General features: G+C 31.7%; 2 protein-coding genes across 6 annotated transcripts in view; both read left to right on the top strand.

The window, feature by feature from the left end:
• LOC139518045 (symplekin-like) overlaps positions 1-3,915 on the top strand; it is a 68,594-nt gene extending 64,679 nt beyond the window's left edge. For all 5 annotated transcript variants that reach the window (XM_071309689.1, XM_071309690.1, XM_071309692.1 and 2 more), the window contains 3 exons: positions 1,367-1,753; positions 2,259-2,351; positions 3,741-3,915. In XM_071309689.1, the coding sequence (XP_071165790.1) occupies positions 1,367-1,753; positions 2,259-2,351; positions 3,741-3,782 (522 nt within the window). In that variant the 3' untranslated portion in view covers positions 3,783-3,915. The remainder of the gene's footprint in view (positions 1-1,366; positions 1,754-2,258; positions 2,352-3,740) is intronic.
• A 9,986-nt stretch (positions 3,916-13,901) lies between these two features.
• LOC139518040 (uncharacterized) lies at positions 13,902-19,443 on the top strand. The gene is made up of 5 exons (XM_071309681.1): positions 13,902-13,951; positions 14,205-15,354; positions 16,550-17,430; positions 17,891-17,989; positions 19,369-19,443. Exons 2-5 carry the CDS (start codon positions 14,208-14,210, stop codon positions 19,378-19,380), a joined length of 2,139 nt encoding a protein of 712 aa, XP_071165782.1. The 5' UTR covers positions 13,902-13,951; positions 14,205-14,207; the 3' UTR covers positions 19,381-19,443.
• The last annotated feature ends 2,908 nt before the right edge of the window (positions 19,444-22,351 follow it).

The following is a 22,351-nucleotide window of genomic DNA, read 5'->3' as shown; positions in this document are numbered from 1 at the left end:
ATTGATAATACTTTGTTTTGGGGATATCTTTTCGTTAGAAGCATAGTCTTTTTTTTCTACTTACTTTGTTGTTTTTGGAAAGATTGGATCTTGTTCTAAATCTTTCTTAAGGCACTGGCCTCCCTAACAACACGACAGGTTAGCTACTAAATGTATTCACTGCACTGAAATATAGTTCCCTATAGTTCTCATGTATTTGCACATAATACACATATAAACTGTGAAAAAATGGTATATTTTTGGAGCAGTTCATTCAAGAATGTATGTCATTAAGATGTGTGCATGTGCAGGCTTTTTTAATGAGTTTGATTGAGTATTGATAAAATACTAGTGTCATTATCACCAAACAATCAGAGACAAGGTGGACCTTTAATTACAATGCCCCACCTCCTTAACTGCCAATCAAATTGACCACATTACTGATCAATCTCAGTCTTACATAATTATACAGACCAATATACAAATATTTGACCTCATAATTGAATACACAAATACATGTATATATATTAGGTGTTTGTATACATATAAGGATGATAGATTTATCCATTGCCCATTACTTTTGATCTACATTACATAAAGTGAATTTACAAAAGTGACTCTGTAAACTATGTCTGAAAGATAAATGATTAATTTAGAATTAACAAGATCTTTAAAAAAAATGTAAAGGTATTCAAGTAAGGTCTATAATTTACTTGATAAATTTCCAATAATCATCTGTAACTTTAAAATCAACAATTTAGGTTAGTTCACTTATATTTTTTTTATCAGTAATTGGCTTGAAACAGTTAGTAAAATTTAAAAAGTTTTAATTTATACATGTATAACAAAAAATTTATTTTTTAAATTTTATTCCCCTTGACAAATGTCTATTAACAATTTTAGTCAGATGAATATATAGAAGAAGTGAATATATAATTTTGCAATCACGAAAGATAAAATCCACATTTCAATAGAATAAGTTTTTTTAATTTGTTTACGTTGAAAAGTACATAAATAAACGTAATTTTCAGTATTAGTGCTTTATTAATGTTCTTTTTTTGTCCCCACCATACCTTGATATGAAATTATTCAAACTACTCTTCAATCTTTCCATGAGTGATATCCATCACTTTGATTTAACTTCTTTAGTGAGGAGCAATGGAGATCAATTAATCTTGAATTTATAAAAGCTTTGTAGCAGACAAAACGAATTGCAACAAACTACGAGGCAATAATGTAGCAAGCCAGCATTTACACCACTTCAAATTTTCAGCTTCTAAATATGATTCCTAAGTAGTGTGAGCCATGTGTGTTACAGTTTAGCCAGTGACAATTAAATTATTGAGAATTCCACATTTTGATTATTTTATGTGTGTGTGTTTTACAGAAAGCTTGTATTCCTAGAACCATCATGAATGTCCTTGAGAAAGACCCAGAAGAAGAAAAGAGAAAACAGGAGGAAAAGAGAAACATAGAGGAAGGACAGAACTTCATCATGTTACAACCTCATCAAATCAAACTAGAAAAATCAGACAGTTTTGAACCAGCATCACAATTTATGCCTCCGCCAAAAGATGTTACGGAAATCAGAACAGTACAGGTGCTGAGTGACGGCAACCGTAATATGGACGGTGATCGTCAAAGACAGGAGGCAGAAAAACAAAGATCATCAGAGGAATTACAACAGGATGATGATCGACGAAAGAGAGACGATGATAGGTGTAAAGAAGATGAACGTAGAAAAAGAGATGAAAAAAGATCAACAGATCCAAGGGTTAGTAGTAAATGACTCAGGCCACACTGAATAAAAAACTTGTTGTTAAGATATTTTTGATAGAAATAGAGGAGCAGTGAGCTAAATTTTATTTTTCAAACATCAAAACATAAGATTGCCATAGGAGACAGGAGCAGAAAGTGTAACCCATCCTTCCATCTTTTCATTTTTTCCTCCTTTAGTCTTTCCCTCCGTTCAATTTTCATTGCCAAGCTTGAGCTGGAGCATTTGTGTTCTCAGTGTACCCTGTTTACTAAAATACAGACTTGATTTGCAATGAAAAAATATATATCTAACACCTGGAAACATGCCAAGCAAAAAAAGTTTGGAGTGTTAATTTTATAGTACAAGACATTAATTTGATGTGATATTTTATAGCTGGAATTATTTTATTGGTTCATGATGCAACATTCAAAGTGACTAAGAAAAAATCACAAGAACATGTTAGATTGACCTTTTACTGAAAAAAACCCACATCTATTTAGAATGTATTGTATAATTGTAGAGAGTGAAGTCTGACAGAGATGTGATGATGAGGGATGTTTCTCCAGAGAATACATTAGCTATAGCTGAAGAACCAATGGATACTACAGATTCTGTATGTTACTGTCTTAACTAATTGTTTTACAGAAAATCAGTAGAAATACAGCATCTCTAGTGTTACAGCATGCATATTTATAAATTCAACAAAAACGAACAGGCTTAACATAACATATGCTACATTTCTATGTAGTTAATGTCTGATTTAGAGTGAAATTAACTCTACTGCTTTTTCTGTTGCCTAATACAATGTTGCACAGTTTAATTTATTGTTGCTTGGTTAATAATTTTCGGCTCTCCCTTGACACCATTTGTGAGGATGGTCTTTAGAAACAATGGTAGGTCCATTGGAAGGGGAGGATAAACAGCTGACTTGTGTTAAGAGAGAGCCATATCTCTTGCACGTAAAAGACGTAGATTGCAAAAAAGAGCAGGTTAATGCTGCTACAAGGCAGCACTTGCACCTGAAAAGTAGAAAGGGATTAATATAAGTTGCAATAACTTGTTTCCCAATCTACTATAAATAAATATGTTTGAACTAATAACCAGTAGCAGATATGTCATGCATAATTAGGACAATAAAAAATAAACAATAAATTCAATAGATTTCAGGTCTGCAAAGTTTTTCAACTAGAATGAATTAAAGAAATGTTAACTACAAAATGAGTATTTTTCATAGACACAGACGTTTTGCATTACTACAGTTCACTTATGTACCCTCAAAGACTTGTATCAGGAGTGGTCAGAGGGTATAACACTCTCCCGACACAAGAATTCATAATTAACATTGCTATTTCAACCAGAAACAACATTTTCATATTCTATTTATATCAAGCGACATGTTAGCATACTATACTGAGTGATGCATTGATATATGTTGTTGGAATACTTTTCTTATGAAAGAAATTTGAAAATTAGCTTACAAGAATTAGAATTGAAAATAAGTTGTTCATAATTTTGAAAAGTTAAACTCTCATTAAAAGATTTCACTACTTTCTTGGCTTACACTATTGACAAAAATTAGAGCTGCTTCAGATAGAAATCAAATTTATGCATCAATACTTCATATTATTTACTTCGGTTTAAAAAAATGCAAAAAAAAATCTCTATGCAAAGTCTGTAAATGTTTGAAAATTGAGTTGATATACCAAAAATTTAACAACAGACCAAAATTTATCTTTTTTGTAATTGATTGTTCCAGCATCAATCAAAATCATATGTATGTAAATGTGCACTTGCATAAGGTCAATTTCTATCCGACGCAGCTCATGAGACAAGTCTAATTTGGAATTAGATTGATATACATTGTTTCACTTATTACAACAAAACTTCATTATTTGTTATAGACACTATTGTTACTCTGAGTTAACAGTTTCTAATAGTAAACATGTTACTCTTACTATGTCATAATGATAAATTATTTTAAACTATATTATTTTTTTTTCAGTCATCAAGAAGAGAATCGAGGAGAGATAGGCCTAGACATTGATGACATTGTGTTTATAAACAAGTGTGGCTAAAATGAACATTTCATCACTATTTTTTTTCATCTCATGTTTTTGTTAAGATTATTGTTTGTGCTATATATGTCCATATTTGTCAATAAAGAAGTGCTGTATCAACTATTCTTGTTGAAATTCTTATAAATTAATATTATTAGTTACATAGTATCCCATATGGAATTTACTGACCCTGTATATATCATATTAGGTCACTAGCACACTATATAACAAGTTTATCTTACCGACTATATTTATTTGTTGAATTGAGACTAGAGTTGTCTCATTTGCAATCATAACATATCTTCTTATTTCTATATTAAAGTGTTCAAGTGTTCAATTTTAAGAACCTTCTTCAATTGGTCTGCACTAAAAAAAATAATGCAAACAATAACTGTTATATAACAATATTAAACAGAACTTTCAATACTTTTAAATATTCAAACAGTGTCAAAGTCGTAAATCCACTACTAACCGTGTATTGAATTAAGCCCTGCCTCCCTACTAACCTAATATTGAATATACACGGTTACCACGTGGACGCTTTTAACCAATCATATTCCTAGAAATATATAGGAGGTAAGATAAACCGGTATACCTTATTTTTTTTAAACATAAATTAGTTCACCAGAAAACTAAATTTCATTGGTAATAATCCAAAAGGATCTCCTTTCAGTGAGACTCATTAACTAAGATATTCTCATATGTGAATATGTAAAATTAGATTTAACTTATGTTTGGTATTAAGCTTCATTCAAGCATGCTGTATAGTAATGCTTTCAACATTCATATCAGATAAATTTCCTTTAAACATTATACATATATATCCTTTCCGCTATAGCCATGTATGAAATATTCATTTTAAATTTGCTTTTCATGGAATAGTTAAATATCCTTATCACAATAGTCATGTATGAAATATTCATTGCAAATTTGATTTTCAACGAATATTTATATAGCCTTATTGACAAAAGCCATGCATGACATATTCATTGCAAAGTACCTAGGAGCTATAAATCAAAGATTTCAAAAATTTAGTATCATGCTATATGTGCTGTATCATCTCAATTCCTTGTAAAATAGTTAAATATCCTTATCACAATAGTCATGTATGAAATATTCATTGCAAATTTGCTTTTCAACGAATATTTATATAGCCTTATTGACAAAAGCCATGCATGACATATTCATTGCAAAGTACCTAGGAGCTATAAATCAAAGATTTCAAAAATTTAGTATCATGCTGTATGTGCTGTATCATCTCAATTCCTTGTAAAATTCATTTGTTTATAAATTACTTATAGTACATCATTAGTGAGCATTAGAGTGCCCTACAATATAAATATTTCGTTTTTGTTTTACATGCAACTAGTCACAAAATATGAGACTGGTATGCTAAACTGGATGAGGATATAAAGCTGTTAATTTTAGAATTTAGAAGACATTGTATATAGACGCCTTATGTTAGACGTTTCTGTTTGTCGTATGGCCATCGTTCATTGTCCTTGAACTCATTTTAATGGTTCGAGACTGCTCATTTAAAAACTATTTTATTTTTATCATGTGAATTTCGCACTCATGAGCGAAAGATGGGCTAAAGATACAAGAAGGCCGTTAAAACTCGGAGATCAACATAAACTGACAACGCCATGGCTATCAAAGAAAAAGACAAACCGTCAAATAAGAGTACACATGACACAACATAGAAAACTAAAGACTAAGCAACACAAACCCCTCCAAAAACTGGGGGTGATATCAGGTGCTCCAGAAGGATAAGCAGATCTTGCTCCTCATGTGACACCCGTTGTGTTGCTCGTGTTATTACAAACCCGATAAGTAGTCTAATTCAGTAGGTTACATTCATGAAAAGGGAAGAGGAGTGAAGTTACAACATAATGAACATATCCGTTATCATCTGTCAAACGGATATTCCATAACAGTCAACCAACTTGTGATGGTGTCCATAAAATTTACACAGGGATGATTTCAACTTCACCATTCGGAACTCTTGGTTTGATAGCTTCAGTGTGAGCAGCAATCCTCTATCAAGGAAAACATGGTAGGAAATACAATCAGAGGATATCGTATCAATTGGAACTTCAATATATACTCCGTAAGCAGGCGCTGCTGGAATGATGCTTCAAAGAAATAGAACATTCAATTGGGAAGCTGAAACCATTTCTTTTGTCCTGTTTAGTTTTGATTTCAACCATGGAATGTCGATAAGGTATACATGACCTTACCTCATTCACATGATTGATTGGTCAATGATTTTGTTTTTTATTTTTTGTTTTGCCAACCGTGCAAGGGCTTTATAGTCAAGATCATATAGGGCGTATGACATTTGCGCCGATTTTGAAAATTTTCATTCTTTCATTTGCGCCGATTTCATTTTTTCATTTGCGCCGATTTTATATTTTTCCTAATTGGATTTACAGGTAAGTTACAGGTAAGTTTATACTTTTATATTGGCTGAGCACAGAGTATAAAGACAAATCAAGTGACATTGCAATTGGTAAATGGCTAGTATCCCAATGTTTCAGGTTACCATTCCTTTCCCTAAATGAAATCTATGACTGCTTCACGTTTGACATTGTCTGACGCTCCGCTCCTTCTGATGACAAATGTCATACATTCTTAGACAACGTGCAAGTACACATTCCATAACGGTCAACTAATTCGCCAAATATAGAAGATGCGAAATCATAAGAAAGGAATATATTAGATGTGTTGCCTAAACATACTTCTTCTTCTTCTCTGTATTAGCTTCCTTTAAATAGGAACACCTCTAATATATATATTATTAGAGTATTTGGGGTAAATTTTGAAAGATTTTTTTTTCTGGTTGTATGTAGATAACTATGTACAGCACACTATGTAGGAGGTTTTCTTTCATTTATAGGTTGTTTTTATATATATATACAGACTGTTTTATTTTGTATCTTTTTATTTTATTTTTATTATAATAAAGGAAATGTGCACCATAGCAGTATTTACATGTGAGGGTCTTATATACATGTTTTTGTTTTAAAACTTAACCATACAATATTTAAAAGTTGTACAAAAACAAAATAAGTGTCTATAGTGATAGTAGTTATATATATATATAATTCCATTTTTTATAAAAGGATAGAGTTATAGATTAATTTTCTAAAATGAGGTTACTTAATTATTTTAAAAGGATCAAGTATGTATTTTAAAAAGTAAAAATATATATTGCATCAATTTTAATATGATAAAATATCTCATAATAGTGAACATCAATTTTCTTGACTGGCGATGTGGAATTTCATTGATAAAAACTAGAATCTTTTATCTAATTAAAAAGCTAAAAAATAAAATAAAATAAGACAGTCATTAAAAACAAAGTTCTTATTCTTAGGTTCAGTATCATGTAATAAATTTGCTTTGTTTTAAGTGGAAAATGTGGTTAAAAATATTTTGGCATCATATAAAATTATCATTTATAATACAGGAGCTTGTCATTAATTTTAATTATTTTAATTATATGATAGCATTTCTCATTTTATAGAGATTGTAAATTTAAATTATACTCATAATTTAGAGCTGAACTCGCATTCGGGTGATTATCAATTCAACTTGATGAATATCCTCCTTTTGTCTCCTTTACTAACACATTTATTTGAATCGTCTATCTCTAGTCCAAGTAATGAGAATTTGAATATGTTTGTTTCTCCATGTTAAACCTATTTTTAATAAAACAGTTCTTATATGTATAAACATTTATCCGTTTTTGCTTCTTCACTAACCACTGAATATTGAATATTAATACACAGTATAATTGCATACTCGGCAAGAACAGATTTATGATTTGAATGTATTCCGTTTTTATGGATTTGAATGCTGCACATATATTTTCAATTCGTCATTTAAGTATAAACAAAGTGCTTTTATCTTAGGTTTTTACTTCTTGATTTTAAGCAGGAGACAACAGTTTTATACATGTTATGATTGACAATTCATAACATATGTACAACTGGCTAACGGAAGAGGTCTTTAATGATAAATGAAAATAACATTACTGGGATGGAGAGTTGTCTCATTGGCACTCATACCACATCTTCTTATATCATTTCACCTGTAATTTACCGCAAATGAAAAAAAAAATCGGCGCAAAAGAAAGAAAAAATCGGCGCAAATGCAAAACGGCGATCATATACACTCTTGTAGTAGTACTATAAATAAACTCTTCATAGATACCAGGATTACATTTTGCACATACGCCAGATTCTCAGAACTGTTCAACAAATGCTCTTAAAATTGTAATATGTTGTTTCTTATGTCAAAATGGTGGTCAAGTTGATATTGAATATTTTTATGTTTGCCATTCAGGAGTAAGTCTTTGTTATTTCGGTACAATTACTTATGAACCATATTGCTCTTAAAATTTCAATACACTGTTACTAATGACAAAAGGTGATCAATTTTGATAAAAAAAAAAAAATGACGTTTAGGAGTGTTTGGTCATTGATAGGTTGTAAAATAGATACCATAAGCATTATGACAGCTTTATTTGGTGAATTGAATACTTTATAGATGTGCATATCTGTTTTCAGGTATCATTTGACCATGACCTAGTATTCTTTTCCATTGGTCAATATCAAGTTTTCATAGTTAGTTCCATTTCTCAATAAGCAGTAGGTCAGCTTTATTTAATGTATAAAATGATTGTAATGTGATCATATCTGACTGACAGGGTTCATTTGACCTTGACCTCATTTTCCTTTTCATTGGTCAGTGTTCAGTTTTTATACGACCGCAAAAAATTTAATTTTTCGTCGTAGATTGCTATCACGTTGGCGTCGTCGCCGTCGTCATGCGTCGTCTTCATCGTCCGAATACTTTTAGCTTTCACACTCTACCTTTAGTAAAAGTGAATAGAAATCAATGAAATTTTAACACAAGGTTTATGACCACAAAAGGAAGGTTGGGATTGATTTTGGCAGTTTTGGTTCCTACAGTTTAGGAATTAGGGGCCAAAAAAGGGCCCAAATAAGCATTATTCTTGGTTTTCACACAATAACTTTAGTATAAGTAAATAGAAATCTATGAAATTTAAACACAAGGTTTATGACCATAAAGGGAAGGTTGGGTTTGATTTTGGGAGTTTTGGTCCTAACATTTTAGGAATTAGGGGCCAAAAAGGGCCCAAATAAGCATTTTCTTGGTTTTCGCACTATAACTTTAGTTTAAGTGAATAGAAATCTATGAAATTTTGACACATGGTTTATGACCACAAAAGGAAGGTTGGGATTGATTTTGGCAGTTTTGGTTCCTACAGTTTAGGAATTAGGGGCCAACAAAGGGCCCAAATAAGCATTATTCTTGGTTTTCGCACAATAACTTTAGTATAAGTAAATAGAAATCTATGAAATTTAAACACAAGGTTTATGACCATAAAGGGAAGGTTGGGTTTGATTTTGGGAGTTTTGGTCCCAACAGTTTAGGGAATAAGGGGCCCAAAGGGTCCAAAATTGAACTTTGTTTGATTTCATCAAAAATTGAATAATTGGGGTTCTTTGATATGCCGAATCTAACTGTGTATGTAGATTCTTAATTTTTGGTCTCGTTTTCAAATTGGTCTACATTAAGATCCTAAGGGTCCAAAATTAAACTTAGTTTGATTTTAACAAAAATTGAATCCTTGGGGTTCTTTGATATGCTGAATCTAAAAATGTACTCAGATTTTTTATTATTGGCCCAGTTTTCAAGTTGGTCCAAATCGGGGTCCAAAATTAAACTTTGTTTGATTTCATCAAAAATTGAATAATTGGGGTTCTTTGATATGCCAAATCTAACTGTGTATGTAGATTCTTAATTTTTGGTCCCGTTATCAAGTTGGTCTACATTAAAGTCCAAAGGGTCCAAAATTAAACTAAGTTTGATTTTAACAAAAATTGAATTCTTGGGCTTTTTTGATATGCTGAATCTAAACATGTACTTAGATTTTTGATTATGGGCCCAGTTTTCAAGTTTGTTCAAATCAGGATCCAAAATTATTATATTAAGTTTTGTGCAATAGCAAGAAATTTTCAATTGCACAGTATTCACCAATAGCAAGAAATCTTCAATTGCACAGTATTGTGCAATAACAAGAAATTTTCAATTGCACAGTATCGCGCAATAGCAAAAAATCTTCAATTGCACAGTATTGTGCAATAGCAAATATTTTCAATTACTCAGTATTGCGCAATAGCAAGAAATATCTAATTGCAATTTCAATTGGAGTTATCTTTCTTTGTCCAGAATAGTAGTTGAATCAACTTAAATCATTGTTTTATACAATATACAATGTATATTCACTTTTTCTACCAACTGATAAATTAAAACAATCTTTACCATTCAGTGATAACAAGCACTTTATTTTACATTTTAATATTTTATGATGTATTTAAATGAGTAGTTATTGTTGCAAACTCCATTAGAAATTTGAATTGAGATCAGTTTTGGAAAAAGGGAAAGGGGGATGTGAAAACAAATGGGGGTGGGGGGTTAAATTTTTCTCATTTCAGATTTCATAAATAAAAAGAAAATTTCTTCAAACATTTTTTTGAGAGGATTAATATTCAACAGCATAGTGAATTGCTCAAAGGCAAAAAAAATATTTTAAGTTCATTAGACCACATTCATTCTGTGTCAGAAACCTATGCTGTGTCAACTTTTTAATCACAATCCAAATTTAGAGCTGAATCCATCTTGAATGTTGTGTCCATACTTGCCCCAACCGTTCAGGGTTCAACCTCTGCGGTCGTATAAAGCTGCGCCATGCGGAGCATCTGGTTATGTTTTGGTCTATTTCTTAATGCAATAGGACAACTATGTGGAGTGTATGGATTGTTTTAAGGTGACATTGATATAATTTTCATGGTTAATAGGTCAATGTTAAATTTTAATGGTTAAGTCTGTTGCTCAAATATTTATATTATATATGGTATATGGTAAGTTTTTAAGGTGTACAGATAAGATAAGTCATTTTGTTCCAGTTAAAGGACCCATGACGAGCAAAGTAAATAATTATAATGATTTTGATAATTGATAGACAGACATAATTTTTACAATCATATATAAGAATATGAAAATTTGAAGGGGTTAAACAATTCTTTTTTTAAAATCGGTGTGTAAACTTGTTAATTATTAAAAATGGAGAAATACTGAAAATTAATTTGCTGTTGCATACATTCCCAGTTAAATGATGTAAAATAACCATATAAGAGTTTCTGGTTATTGTGTATTAACAACAATCAGTAACCTTGTTGATAATGACAAACGTCAAAACTCCACTTTTTTAAAACTTATAACGTGACGTAGGAATTAATGCAATAATTTTAGCAAATAAAAGAGACAAATGAATTTCTCCCCTGATTTTCAGTTAAAGTTCCACTAGCGGCCAAAGTTTTAAATTGCGACATGGCCTATTTACTGTACATTGACCTCAAGAAATATATAGATGTCAACATCAATATTTTTTTAACTAAATTGTGTACATAATTATGTAATCCGTTTGGAGCTTTGTACAGGCAAATGTTGACAAGCAGTATATTACCGTCTTGCCTTTCATAATACTACAATCAAATTATCAAGGAGAAATGTGTCTCAAGTAGTTTTTTTCTGATTCGTATATCTTGAAAGTGGATAACGATATAACATTATTTCGTATTTCGAAAGTGGATAACGATATAACATATAATATACTTATTTCATTACAATGTGTAGTTTGTCACAACAGGTATCCTAATGACATTATAAAGATTGTTTACAATTAATTTAATTGTTTTAATATCTTGTCTAACAAGATACATTTCTGTTTATATTATATCAATATCTGTCAATCATTGACTATAAATATTAATTGTATCACATTCCTTCTGTTGTAAATATAGTTGTTACTGTCATTAATCGACGTAACTAATAAACATTTTAATTAAAACGCAGTGAAAGATATTTAAAATAACAATATATAAAAAAAAGACATACGTGGGTACACATCTTTTCCCCTTTTACAAGTGAGAGGTTTAGCTACCTATAAAACCAGGTTGTATCAACCATTTTCTACATGAGCAAATGCCTGTACCAAGGTCGGACGGAGTATGACAGTTGTTGTCCATTTGTATGATAAGGAAATTTCCGTTTTGTGATTTTAATTTTTATTGTAGATTTCTTATAAATTATACTTTTTTTATGTGATGACGAATATAATCCATGACTACGAATTACAAAAGTAAGACCTTCTTGCACCGATTCTTTACCACGAAAGGAGTAGGTCCGGTAAGGACCGATTTTGGCCTCAAATTTCAGGTTCATCTGACATTAGATTTTGAACACTTTTTAAACACTTAAGTGTCTATTTCATTGGAATCAATTAGTTTATGTGAAAGATTTTAACTACTTTAGTCATTAAAAACGATCTGATTCAAGCTTAAATATGAAAAATGTACAAAATATGCCGAAAAATGTCACATTTTAGATGGTTTTTGTCAAAAATGAAAGTGGCCGCATCCGTGTTTATCCTCAACCTTTATATATGTTATGTATTATCATCAAATACAACTTGCATTTCAATATTGAGGATGAACACGAATGTGGCCACTTTTGTTTTACACGAAAACCGTCTAAAATTTAACTAAAATGATAGAATAGTGAAGATTTCAGTAATTTAGCATGACTTAATGGTGCTAGTACCCGATATATGTGCATTGTATTGTCAAAAACAGCCCATATTTATGTAGCAGAATCATTCTACTTTCCAATAAATAACTAATAGTTTAAATTCTAACAATTTTGTAAAACTGCTATATTTTGGGGCCGAAAAGGGGTCTTACTGAACCTACTCCTTTAATTGGTGATGAAGAATTATGTAATTCGTGATCATAAATTTTATCCGAGATGCGTTGTTTAAATAGTTTTATTGTAGCTGCAAAAGTTATATATAAGCACAACACTTTATAAGCTTAATTCGTGCTGTGTGCTTTTCTGGATTTACCTTAATCGGGTAACCTCAAAACCAAACCATCATTTTACTTAGTAGCATGCATACATTATAGAAGTAGTTATTTCTCCAAATATAACACCATTCAAAGTCAAGATCAGATGTCCTATGCGTAGGCGATAAAATGAGTAACTCATACACACATCTACTTCAAAATTTTGATACATTGCACCCTTTTCCCAACATGTCGAGTAGGTGTTTATCATATTTAACTTCAAAACAAGTTGTCGAATCCATTCATACTAAGCGTAACGACATCAATAAAACAATATAAAATTATTAAAAAAGATATTGCAGTAATTAAAAACATCTATTTGAATTAATAGAAAAGTAACAATCATAACAAATGTCTCTGTACTGTAAGTATGTTACCATTGAATAGTGGTAAAGCAAGTGGTTTCCCATAATTTTCCCATTACTCTATTGTTGTCCTATGTTATTAGTCAGATATTTTTACCGATCTAGAATCAGTGATTCACCACAGACTGTAGTGTACTATTGCAAATAAATATACAAAGGTGGAATATTTTTTTATGCTTTCATATGTCTTCCAGTATAGTACTTTAGAAAAAAAAACCCAGTATTTTGTTAATAATTACTGCTAGAGGGAAATTACTGTTCGCCAAATATAGAACGATCAGCCTTGTCTACTTACTGATGAGCTACATGAAAATGTCCTCAAATGGTATTGAGTTGAATAGATAGTGGTTTAGCAACACGGAATCTTTTAAACTCCCTCAGAAAAAATGTTGTAGAGTGTTTGATGACGGTTTTTAATGAACTATTAAAACAACCTATCATTTTTATATTCTATAAAGTATGTTATAACCTAGATTGAAACAGTTTACACCCAACTTTGATGCACTTTAGAATTTTGAACGACATGTTTACTATTGTTAAACCATGTACATTTCCTGAAGTTTAGAATGTAATTTCATTGCAATCGAGGTAAACATCATTGGTATTACATTATAAAGTTATTGACAAATCTGTTATTACAATGTATAGTGGTATTAAAAAAAGCTATTAATATTTTCTATGAATATTTTGGTGGTATTTTGATAAATGACTTATTAAAGTATAAATAGAGTCTATTTTGTTTGTGAAATTTAAAGCAGTGAACCACTCTTTAATTTGCATTCGTTGGTGAAGGTAAGGATCTAATGTAAAAATCATCAATACAAAATAAAGACAGTCGAAACGTAATTTAAAATATTTCAAGAATAATCAAACTTTCTCTGGTTTTATTTCGTGTATATATCTATACCATATGAGCTTGAGTTTTACAAAGAATACTGAAGATTCTGTCATTTTTATCAAATGATTTAGATATTTAAATCTAAGTCCGTACAATATATAAAAACATTCCGCATTTCTATACATTTTATCATACTCATCATTTCAGAAAATGAATATCTTGCTCCTGCTATCAATTGGTTCAGTAGCGGCCGTGGCAAAACTAAATCAAAATGGGATACAGTATGAACAGTTCACAGATTTGTACCCATACGAACTTGTGATGTCTAATGGGGGTAACATGCCAACCGATGGGGTAAAAGTCGACTTACAAAATAGCGGAGGCATGCCTAGTCGCGGAGCGGACTGGACTAACAGACCGGTAGTTAATTTTCAAAAGGTTACTGATGTTGGTAATGTTGGATCTGACTGGAATAATAGACCAGTAGCTCACTTGCAAAAGATTAGTGACATTGGTAATGTTGGAGCTGACTGGAATAGTAGGCCGTTAGTTCACTTACGAAAGGTTAGTGACATTGATAATGTTGGAAATGAATGGACTAACAGGCCAGAACGTCACTCACAGAATGGGGATCAAATGCCTATCGGTGGAATAACTATCGACTTACAAAATAATGGTGGCATGCCAAATGCTGGACAACACTGGGCTACCAACAGGCCAGGAGGTCAATTGCAAAATGGTGGAAGCATGGGTAATACTGGAACTGAGTGGACTAACATACCAGAGCGTCACTTACAAAATGGAGGCATCATGGGTAATGCTGGAGCTGAATGGACTAACAGGCCAGAGCGCCATTTACAAAATGGCGGCGGCATTGGCAATACTGGAGCTGAGTGGATTAACAGGCAAGGAAATCAGCATGGTAGATCAGCTGATATACTGACAAGCGCAGTTGGTAATTGGTTAACCGATGTACCAGTTCCAACCAGAAATACCGAATGGGGAGGCGGAACTGCTAATTCTAATGGCCAATCCTTGCAATCATCTTCAAATAAAAATTCAGGATGGTTAGATGCACAAGGTAACAGAAATGGGGGATGGATAGATATGGCCGGTGATAGATTGTTGTTTGATAGAGTTGGCACTGACGAATTGCATCATGACATTGCTGTTGGTGGGAATCCTATAACCCCTAATGGAAGAGGTACTGCTACTGAAACAATTGGATTGAGAGATTCTTTTATCGGTTCAAATGGTGGAGAACAATTTTTGGTCGATGTTGGACCCAACCTACCAAACAATTTTGCTGCCATGGATTCAGTTGGACGTCAAGTTATTGGTAGACCAAACTTGGCACGTAAGTAAATATTTGTAAATGTAAGATGCTCACGCACTGACAAATATTAACTTTAAAATATACAATGATAAGTAATACTCTTCGATTTGTACAGCGATTAAAGTAAGCCGTATGTGTGTTACTCTTTCAGAAATACGCAATGTATTTGTTACTTATTCATATATACGCAATAATTTTGTTACTTATTCAGAAATATGTCAAAGTGTTGTTACTTATTCAGAAATATGTCAAAGTGTTGTTACTTATTCAGAAATATGTCAAAGTGTTATAACTGATTCAGAAATATGTCAAAGTGTTGTTACTTATTCAGAAATATGTCAAAGTGTTGTTACTTATTCAGAAATATGTCAAAGTGTTGTTTCTTATTCAGAAATATGTCAAAGTGTTGTTGTTACGTATTCAGAAATATATCAAAGTGTTATTACTTATTCAGAAATATGTCAAAGTGTTGTTACTTATTCAGAAATATGTCAAAGTGTTATTACTTATTCAGAAATATGTCAAAGTGTTATTACTTATTCAGAAATATGTCAAAGTGTTGTTACTTATTCAGAAATATGTCAAAGTGTTGTTACTTATTCAGAAATATGTCAAAGTGTTGTTACTTATTCAGAAATATGTCAAAGTGTTGTTTCTTATTCAGAAATATGTCAAAGTGTAGTTACTTATTCAGAAACACGTTGTAAATTTGATACTTATTCAAAAATACGCCATAGTTTTGTTGCTTATTTAGAAAAAAAATGTCATTGTGTTGTTACTTATTCAGAAAATCATGATAGTGTTGTTTCTTAAAATAAAAATACGCAAGTTAGTGTTGCCTTTAGTTTAGCAATGCTCTATAACTAAACTTAAAAACCCGATATAATTATTCCGCTTTATTACAAATACGCCATAAGTTGTTACTTTTTTTACTCTGCATTTAAAAATACCCCATACCGATGTTGCTTATTCAAAAATAGCATTATGTCAATAATTGTGTTAAAACCTCGAAATTCATGCGTGCAGAAGCCAAACTGTGACTTTTGTCTTTCCTGAAATATAGTTATTCTTTTTATTTTTATGATCATTAGTCCATATCAAGAAACATTTGATACATATATTTGCCTATCTTGTGGGCAAAAGTCAAGTAATGTGACATTAACTGTTTTAAAAAATTTGAACACCGGTTCACCACTGTTGTCTTTATTCCCTACAGATTTACAACAACGTCATAACTGGGATCAGCCTTTAGAAAGACAAACAACTGCGATAAACCCATCTGACAATTCAAGAACACCATCTAATAACGCTGTTGGACCAATGATATTGATTGTTCACTTGCAAGGAAATCAAGGAACAGAAAAAGGATTGTCTAACGTTGGAAATGTAGTTCCATCAACTGGTGTTAATGAATTACCAGTTTCGAGAAACATGGATAACAGGAATTTATTATATAATGTTGAAGTAGGTGGTGGAGTAAGATCGAATGTGAGATCAGCAGGACAACGTCTAACAGACTCACCAAACATGTTTACCGGTGGCAGTGAACGTAGATTAGGAGGACAACGTCCAACAGACTCACCAAACATGTTTGCCGGTGGCAGTGAACGTAGATTAGGAATGACAAAAAGTAATTTTAACTCCAGACGTTTTGGAAATCCGGATCATTTCGGTGGCACCGGAAGTAATTCTATTATGCCGAACCGATCACAAAATAATAACAATTTTTTAACCCGGCAGCGTATGTCCTTAAATGGCTTGTATAATGCTAAAGGGAATAATTTCAATGTGAATGGAGTTCAAAGAAGTTTAGATGGAATGTCGATTGATACATCAAATTCCGCTATACAAAGACCAAATATGATAGATTCTAATTTCGGAGCTTTTGGAAAGATACAATATACACCAATACCACAAGCTTTACGATCGGACCCATGGTATGTTTCATCTTTAACAGAAAGACGGGACTTGGGAGTCAAAACAAGACCAAATGGTGACCCTTCTTCGGTGATTTATGATAGCAATAACCGTTTAGTCCGACAAAAGGATAGGTTATATGGACACAAAGTTGCTATGCAGCTGTATGGTAAACCAAAAGTAAGATAATATTATACCGGTATTTAGAAATTAATATTACTCTCTGGTGCAGCACCATCATCTAAGCATGTTTCATAACATAAAGGGGAAATATTTGAATTTCGGAGGGAGGGTTTGGTAGCAAAATGTTTTTTTCTTTACCGACGGAATAATTCTTTGATATTTATCGAAACTAAACAGAAGTAAAGACCGGTTATTGAAGATTTGAATCGCTCTTGGTTTAGATAATTTATGGATTAAAAATCCAAGGCTTTGAAAATAAAATTGTCATGAAATCAAGTAAACATGAGGACTAAAATGAATGGTTTACTTCGGAACTAAAAAAATGGGATGATGCAAAAAATGTACTCACAGAAAGTGAAACAGACTACAATATCAGCACTTCGTCTTTAACTATAACCTATACTCACCTTATAATGCAACTGGTACTAATAGTTATAATTATCATTTTGGTTTTCAGGGATCATATGGAACAAGAAATGCTAAGTATTATGGTAAACAATACGTGCCTTATAAAAAACGTTATGAAAAATCTTACAAGAAACAATATGGAAAAAAGGTAGATATTTATAAACGAAAATAGAAATGTTCTCTGGCATTACCTTAATATACAACAAATAGAAGAATGAGGCAATTATCAGTCAGAGATCAAATGGCGTCGAAATAAAAACACTACAGGGCACCATACTGCATTCACACACCGCATAGTAAGATATAAAAGGTCCAGACGTGACACGAGAAAAATAACGTCCTGACTTATGAACAAAACAATAAAAGAAAAACAAATATGACAAACAGCAACAAACGACAACCGTTGAATACAAGTATTATTTTTTTTATATATCTAACATTATCAGAAAGAATGTTTGAAACTGTACAGAAATCATTGACAGACCTTTTAAGTATTATTTGTTTATTTATATCAAAGTTCTTGTGAAGTAAAAAGGAATATCTATAGTGAGTGCGTTTAGACACAACATGTTGAACAATGACAATATCGGATAATATTTCTAATATCCTAACAAGTACGAAATCTATGCTATTGGTTGAATTCGAACAACATATCAAGTCGAACAAAAAAATGGAGGACTAAGCATTCATATCTTCCAATTCAATGCTAGTATATGAAAACAATCCAATACGCTGCCTTGAAATAAAAAAGAACCAGACAGAAAACCCTAGCCGTATTGGGCAAAACTTTTTGGAACTTTTAGTCCTCAGTGCTCTTCAACTTTTACTTGTTTTAGGCTTTCAAACTTTTTACATCTGAGCGTCACTGGTTAGTCTTGTGTGGACGAAACTAGCGTCTTGCGTATTAAGTTTTAAACCTGGTATCTTTTGTTAGCTATTATTCGTGTGATTCTTGCCCTATATGTTCTCCCATTTATTTGTATTGTAGTCTTGTCAGGTAATGTTGTCATTTTAATGTTATATTATATTTAGCGGGAGGTTTTGCATGCCACAAAACCAGGTCCACCATTTTGTTTCTTAAAATGTCCTGTACCAAGTCAGGAAAATGGCCATTGTTATATTATAGTTAGTTTCTGTGTGTGTTACATTTTAATGTTGTGTTTCTGTTGTGTCGTAGTTTTCCTCTTAAATTTGATACGGTTCCCTCAGTTTAGTTTGTAACTCGGATTTGTTTTTTTCTCAATCGATTTATGAATTTCGAACAGCGGTATACTACTGTTGCCTTTGATTGAAGCCATTTTTATTGTAAACCCTATGGTATTATTTAAGCATGTCATTTATTGTTGTGCACTCGACTCTAATCTTAATCGACTAGGATTGTCAGTTTTCCTATCGAAGGTCTGTGGTTTTCTCCGAGCGCTCCATTTGCCTCCACCAATAAAACAGGCCGCCACGAAATAGCTTAAAAGTGGCATTAAAACACAAAAAAATCAGAAATCAAATCATTTATTGTATTTATGCTTTCAGGGAGGATACTAGGCAGAGACCAAAGAATTTGATTTTGTAAATATTATTTATTGATTAAAAATCCATAAATTGTGATATGTGTCATGTAATAAGTTCATATGCACTCTTACGAGTAACCAACTATTTGCCAAAATGATTAATTTTTAAAAGCAAAATGTATACCCTACATAAAATTATTACAAACGATACAGATCAATGGATTTCTTTTATTTTCAAATTATGCATCGGAAAAAACTATCAAATAGAATTGTGAAATGAAATAGAATTATTGAGAATCCATATGGATCAGTTACTGATATCCAAATTTCTATTATTAATTATTTTTTAGAATGTGACCTTTTGAATAAGAATTACTTACATCAGGAATACGACGGATACAACATATGGAGCAGGATCCACTTATCCTTCAGAGCACCTGAGACCATCACTGATATTTTGGTGGGGCTTGGGGTGCTCAGTTTTCTTTCTAGTGTTTTTATTACTGATATTTTCTTTCTAGTGTTTTGATTACTTATGTTTGCTTTCGGTCTTTTTTGGCAATCGCATTATCAGTGTGTGCTCGACTTATGAGTAGAAGTTCCTTTGGTATCTTTCGCCATTCTTTCTAAAGTTTAATTTTGATGAATTGATACGATCATCTTTAACAGTCTACACTTACACGAGATAATTAATTCTCCCCTGTTTTTATTTCACACTTGAACATTAAAGAAAAAGTCTACTAAACGTTACTTAAGTCCACAATATTCAATCTTTGAGGTTCATACAACAAGCTATATCTTCTTGTGGGAAATTGATAACACGAATATATATACTGTTATAAAAACACCTTTCAGCTGACATTCTGTATAGCTAGAATTCTATTATATTTGTGAATGTCAAATTATACAAAAATCAGTTAATCACAAATATATGAATACATGAACTTAGATATTACATTAATCCATGATATAACTGTTTTTCAACGAAGTTTTATTTCGTATTAGTTCAATATGAAGTTGAAAAAATGATTGATATTATTGCATTACGTTATTTTTTCAAAATGGGTGGATTATTCAAATTACCACTGGAAAAGGGTATATTTGGTAAGGGGGATTCTTCTCGAACTGAAGTAAACATGTTTAGCCCACCCACACTGAAAAAAGTCAATTTACCTTTGAAAAAAGTAAAATTACAAAAATACTGAACTCAGGGGAAAATCAAATCGGAAAGTCCCTAACCACATGGCAAACTCAAATGACAAAACACATAAAAAACGAATGGACAACAACTGTCATATTCCTGACTTGGTACAGGCATTTTCAAATGTAGAAAATGGTGGATTGAACCTGGTATTGAAACGATGGTTATTTTTCACATTTAGTTAATTCTTCGTTAAATTACCCAAAACAATATTATCTTCATCAAATATCCTTTCTATGTGAAATACCCTTTCGTGATGCAAATAATTTTATGCAACTTGTGCTTAAGATACTTTTGTCAAGTAAATTTTTATTCAAAGGGAAAAAAATATCATATGCAATACTTTGTAGCAATATTTCGTTAATAATTTATTTTTTTAAGCCTGTCTTCTTTAAATGCGGAAATATATTTAATTTGAACATGATAAAACATTATTTAAAAAAAAAAAGAATATTGCATATTAGTTACGTATAATTGTGAAAACTGTTCGTGAGGGTGAATTCTATATAACAACTCAGGTATTGCAAACATGAAGAACATGAAATACAATCGCAATATATTGGACTGTAACAAAAATAGAAAAAGTGGTAAAACCCATGACAAAAAATCATAAAATGAAAAAACCAACGTCCTGATTTATGTGCAAGTAGGATATACATCAACAAGCGACAAACATTCCGTTGCAGTGTCCTGCCTTTGGAAGTCAAATACACAATTTGGCTTGGCTACACGCATTTGCGGCCGACTAAACTCTCATAACCAGGGAAAATTGCACATAAGCACAACTTATAGGAACAAACTGTTATAAACAGATATGCTCGCATTGTTCATTTCACAATTGTTGCGATATTTAAATGAAAAATTTAGAAGCATTTTATTTGGTATTAGTAAAGTATAAAAATATAGATTATAATATCTTATATAGTATAACTATTGTGTCAAATATGATTGTTAAAACTCTCATGACTCTGAAATGACAAACGTAAAAAAACAAAACCTATTCTTCACTCAACAATCTCAACAACAGTGTAAAGCTTGTAGTACATTGATCAAATCATGTAAAAATTGTCCTTTATTAATTAGGCTATAATAGTACCATATTATTACAAATTACAAATTTAACGTATGGATTATTGACGGACGGGCACACTAACAGAATGAAGTGCGGACGTATGTACTATAGTATTCTATAATTCGTTCCTTTTACGTCAGAAATATAAAAATCCATTGAAAGGGATAAATTACAAAAAATAACGACCTGAAAGCACCGAACTGAGATAACTCGAAGCCAAGGACATGTAGTTCAATAAAAAACTGTGTATCAAAACAAACTTAGTCCACTCTGTGTAGTATTTCTATGTGTATCCATCTGATGAGTTAATATAAAAAGAAGATATGGCATTATTGCCAATGAGACAACTCTCCAAAAGAGACCAAATGACACAGAAATCAACAACTATAGGGAACCGTACGGCCTTCAACAATGTGCAAAGCTCATACCGCATAGTCAGCTATAAAAGTCCCGAAATGACAATGTAAAACAATTCAAACGCGAAAACTAACGCCGTCATTTAAGTACAAAAAATGAACGAAACACAAATATGTAACACATCAACAAAAGACAACCACTGAATTACAGGCTCATGATTTGGGACATTCACATATATACAGAATTTTGGTGTCATTTGGTCATGTGGAGAGTTGTCTCATTGGCAATCATATCTCATCTTCTATTTTATATTAGATTAAACTGTTCTTTTTCAAGGACAAATTGGTACATTTTGTCTTAAATAGTTTCCTGCCT

This window comes from Mytilus edulis, chromosome 3, assembly GCF_963676685.1.
Source record: "Mytilus edulis chromosome 3, xbMytEdul2.2, whole genome shotgun sequence".
Lineage (NCBI taxonomy): Eukaryota > Metazoa > Mollusca > Bivalvia > Mytilida > Mytilidae > Mytilus > Mytilus edulis.
The sequence above is the reverse complement of the archived record's forward strand: the minus strand, read 5'-3'. Positions and strand labels throughout refer to the sequence as shown.

Bases quoted from the DNA above. Each gene is read 5' to 3' on its own strand.
- LOC139518040 (XM_071309681.1), top strand. From the start codon at position 14,208: ATGAATATCTTGCTCCTGCTATCAATTGGTTCAGTAGCGGCCGTGGCA. The intron at 15,355-16,549 runs GTAAGTAAATAT...TATTCCCTACAG, and splicing joins TGGTAGACCAAACTTGGCAC to ATTTACAACAACGTCATAAC. The intron at 17,431-17,890 runs GTAAGATAATAT...TTTGGTTTTCAG, and splicing joins AGCTGTATGGTAAACCAAAA to GGATCATATGGAACAAGAAA.